This window comes from Sesamum indicum, linkage group LG6, assembly GCF_000512975.1.
Source record: "Sesamum indicum cultivar Zhongzhi No. 13 linkage group LG6, S_indicum_v1.0, whole genome shotgun sequence".
NCBI classification, from domain to species: Eukaryota; Viridiplantae; Streptophyta; class Magnoliopsida; order Lamiales; family Pedaliaceae; genus Sesamum; species Sesamum indicum.
Genome location: NC_026150.1, coordinates 12,065,109 through 12,069,583, shown reverse-complemented (window position 1 = coordinate 12,069,583; position 4,475 = coordinate 12,065,109). Strand labels below are relative to the sequence as shown.

General features: G+C 35.4%; 1 protein-coding gene across 1 annotated transcript in view; it reads right to left on the bottom strand.

Annotated features, from left to right (window-relative positions):
- The window catches only part of LOC105164399 (ubiquitin carboxyl-terminal hydrolase 3), a 7,175-nt gene continuing 3,686 nt past the window's right edge, over nucleotides 987-4,475 (bottom strand). Inside the window, exons 7-9 of the mRNA XM_011083043.2 lie at nucleotides 2,699-2,747; nucleotides 1,921-1,997; nucleotides 987-1,549 (exon numbers count right to left, since the gene is read on the bottom strand). Of these exons, the coding sequence (XP_011081345.1) occupies nucleotides 1,463-1,549; nucleotides 1,921-1,997; nucleotides 2,699-2,747 (213 nt within the window). The 3' untranslated portion in view covers nucleotides 987-1,462. The remainder of the gene's footprint in view (nucleotides 1,550-1,920; nucleotides 1,998-2,698; nucleotides 2,748-4,475) is intronic.

Here is a 4,475-nt window from a genome sequence, read left to right as displayed (position 1 = left end):
AAGAGCATTTGAAGAAATATGTTTGAGGAAAAGTTTAAAAAAAAAAATATATATATATATATAGCAAAAATATTTAAGCAAACAATTTTCTGAAAATAGAACATAAATTATAAATGAATATGTTAGCTAAAAGTTGAGGAATCGGGCATAATTTCAAAAGTTTTTTTGTTAAAAAATGAAATGCTCTATTTTTTATTTAAACTTTTTTCTGCAAATTTGTTCAAGTTATTTTTTTTTTAGTTTGAAAATTACAAGAAGTCCATTATATTCACAGCAGTTATGTTTATAAGTCATTGATTAAGTTATTATTTAAATAATTGTCCAACTATAAATACTTTAAATTATTTTTTAAAATTTATATGCAGGTGATAAAATTGCAACAGAAAATGTGAGAAATTAAAATAATTTTTGCAACAGAAATTATAACGGTACTGTAAAAAATCACCCCATCAAAATCACTAAATTGAGTGAATTTAGAAAAACAATAATTGTTTTAAAGTTGAAATTAAATGTCAGTTACTAAAATAAATATTACCCCATTGTGCTAAGAACAGAAATTTGAAGGGCTGGACATAGTATGGAATAATATATTCACACCATTGAGAGTTGTGATCTTGCTCGAAATGTCTCAATGAAGTATGGAATGATATATTCACGCTGCAATGGGCGCCTTCGATTGAAGGGCCCTCTCTGAATCGGATTTTCAGTTACTGAACAGGTCTTCCCTCCAATGAAGCGTGGATTCTCTGCTGCACAAATGACGAAAATGCCCTCCATTAAGAGCATTTTTAGTATTTTACCTAAAAAGTGGGGTCTCCTCATCAAGTTGGTCATGCTCACTCTTTCTGAACCCACCATCTTGCATCAAGAGCCTCTTCGTAGAATTCAACTATTTACTTAAATTAGTTTGGACTAAATTTATGGACAATATCTCGCGATCTAATGTGAACCACTGAAGAACTTCATACAGGTCAACAAAAGGGTAATGAATATAATGAAATTTGACAGCTTCTTTAACCAAATCCGTACGTGTAAACTGTTCTGATGTCGAGCATTCCCTAGTCCTTTTCCGAATACAATTCCACGATTTTTCAAATTTATTGTCTCCCCGACGGGAATCTACTTTTTCTGTTCGTGTTTATCTTTACACCGTTCACTTTACGCATGGAAATTCATGTAGATGGAACTCAGACATTAGGAATATAGAATGGAACAGTGCCGTAACGAGCTCAAGGCCTCCAACTTTCAGCAAAACGCAAGATCAAAAGTATGATAAAGTAGATCAACTGAGTGTGTCTAAGACCCTGTTGGACGTTGGTAAGTTTGAACATAATACATCAAGCCAAAAAGCTCAGGGTAGACCTCAAGTTCAGTCGCAAGCATGTAATCCTCCAGCTTCCATGTAATTTACTCGGGGAGTGCATCCGAACCATTACGTTGCGATTCTTGCATCAGTCAAATCTCATTGCTTCTTTGAGATAGCAATGACGTTGAAGTTGATTGAATCAGGATTTTTCGCGATAAACTTTTGAATAACTTTAGCAGCATCCTGTAGTAAAACGGATATCGAGTCACTATGAAGCAAAAAAATCACTAGTATGACACAGAATAGCAGACAAGTGAACAAGAAACAATAAGAAATATAAACACAGTAGCATGGGTAGCATGAATTGCCCCTCCCACATCAAGGCTAGGAGAAGTGTGAGTAAAACTTTGTAGGTTTTCTTTTCTTTTTAAACTGCAACATCAGCTGGATAGGGTGACTGCAGTAAGGTCTTTGCAACACATGCATAGAAACAGATGTCCTTCTAGTAGAGAACATGGCAGAGGAGAGGAGTTTACCGATGAAAGGGCAGAAAGGAGGAAGAAACCACTAACTTAAGCTGGTTGATACCTAATCAGCGCAGAGAGAAAGATCACCTGTAATAAGGTGCTTGGGGAAGATGCACCGTGTGAAATTGGTCCTGCCTTCCTTCCGTCAAGCTCATACAGTTGCCCTACAAACCGCCATGTTAGGACCTCCATTACACTGATGCCAAGGTTGCACTTAGCAAAGTTCTTATTCATTAATGACTTCAAGACCCAAAGAATTAAAACCTGATATTCAGACCCTGATTTGTTCATTCATCCAATCCAAGTTACAAGTTTGCATGAATGCCCATGCCTAGAAAACATTCAACATGACTGCTTCAATTTGAACTACCACAGAATAAGCATATAACCTTGTTGAGTTACATTTCACCCTACCAGTAGTTTGTGTGTTTTAAAGGTAGGTTTTACCAAGATATCTATTAAGTTAATCTCATGGTGAAATTGTTATCAACGCAACGGAATTAATGAAAATGAATAGAAATCCAAAGAGATCACAAATGCTTAATTGGGAATTAAGTAATTTCCAGACACGTAATCCAGAAGAACTATGCCGCCAAGCAGAATATCCATTACACACATTTCACTGGTGAACCAGAAATAACAAAACCCCAGTCTTTCTTCATAAACATGATACCCAAAAACATAATAAGTACCCAAATCTGACTCACTGCATTATACTTGACTTGTGAGATGCCAGAAATGATTTATTTCAGATAAAATGGATGAAAAGTTGGTCTCCAATTCAAAGACCGCAGTATAGTATAGCATTAGTAAATCACCCCATATATGCACGCAGACAGAGGGAAGGAGAGAGAAACAGACTCACCATTCACACATGTAAAGCAGATGAAATGTGTGTCTACATCAGCTGATGCCTGTAAAAAGATAGAGGATCAGAAATTCCCAGTTCTCCTTGGCCATCCGTTAGAAATAAACTTAATGAAAACCAAAACCAATCAATTAACAAGATCCGAACCTAAATTTGTACACTACTCAAATCAGTACCACACATAGGACAAACTAAAAGGTGTGTGCCTTGTGTTACTATAATGACCAGAAAATTCAACAATACTTATTAAACCATCAGGACAAGCAAGAACGATGGTATGCCGATATATTTATGCATTATAATGATATTAACCACATAAAGATCCAAACAAATGGCAAAATGTAGAAAGCTGGTTTAACTCATTATTGATTAGCTCCTTTGAAATATATTAGAGAAGTACGTTACCGCTCTCACTATAATTGATGGATCATGTAACTATGCGAATCACTGCCCCAATTTTGGTTACATAGTGTAATTTGAGAAAATAAGGAAAACAAATTCATAATGAGTGTCCACAGCAATTAGGGTAATACAATGTAAAACCACTTATAAGATCAAAAGAGAGTCTGATAAGAAAAGGTCATTCTGGCAAGTACTTTTATATTTACTTTCTGTATCTGTTTCATGGTGAAACAAAAAGTGAACCTGAACATATTAGGGCATCTCATTTTCACTATATGGGATTAAATCAGAGGAGGTAAATAGGCCGCCTGCAGGGCTGTGGCCGTGTACATATGTCCTCTCCTACCCAGTAGCAGCTAGAGCTAGTGCACGGTATCAGATAAATGAAATCCTATATTGTGTGAAACTGAAGACTGTTACTTTTTGGGAGAGTGATTTTAGTTTTATCATTGTGTCTTAAAGTGGACATACTACAATGTATAGAGAATAAATTAATATGGGTTGTGGATAGGTAGAACTAGAAAGGAAACAGAGCCAAAATAAAAAAGCTACTGGACTTTGATAACAATCGTACAAGACAAAATCCCTAAATAAGGTCCACCAGAAGATCAATATATAAAACTTAGAATAATAGCAAAAATAAAGCCAATCATGAAATATCCTGTCTTACGCTCAAAACCAGCATCATAGAACCCCAATGAACAATGGCATCACTTAAACAACTATTCTATACATATGAGCATAAGGATACATTTAAAAAGAACTTAAAACAAAGACAATCATAAGGTTAAAACCTTTAATTTTCAAAATGTTTAGAGATATGTTGTATTTAAAAATATACTTAAAGTCCAAATCTCTTTTATGTGTCTGTATTAATTTTACGTTGTGGGTGTCATGATTTTGTGGTGAATAAATATTAGAGAAAATGAGTTCAGATTTCTGGGTTGGTTAGGATTAAGTTTGAGGAAAGACAAAAAGATAAAAAGATATAGAATGAAATAATAGAGGCCTATCTGCATAATCTCCTCAACACCACACACTTGTGCATGTTATCACCCTTACCTGCTCTTCTCTAACCACTATACCAAGTTCTCAACCCTCCTATCTCCTTCAAGTGAATTAAAGAAGAAGGATAAATACAAGAGTGGGGTCTTGCCTCGTAATAACATGGAGGTAAAAGGAGCTCAGTTGTCAATGGGAGTCAAGTAGATATGATAGCAGATGTGGAGATGGTGCAAGACCAAACAACTGAGGTATTACAAATTGCTGGAGATTCCTGGAAAAAGAGAAAGGGGAGAGAGGGAATATGGTTTGGACAAATATCGTTGCCGTGATCTTTTCTAGGAGAAGATTAATGGTGGTAAGTGCAAGA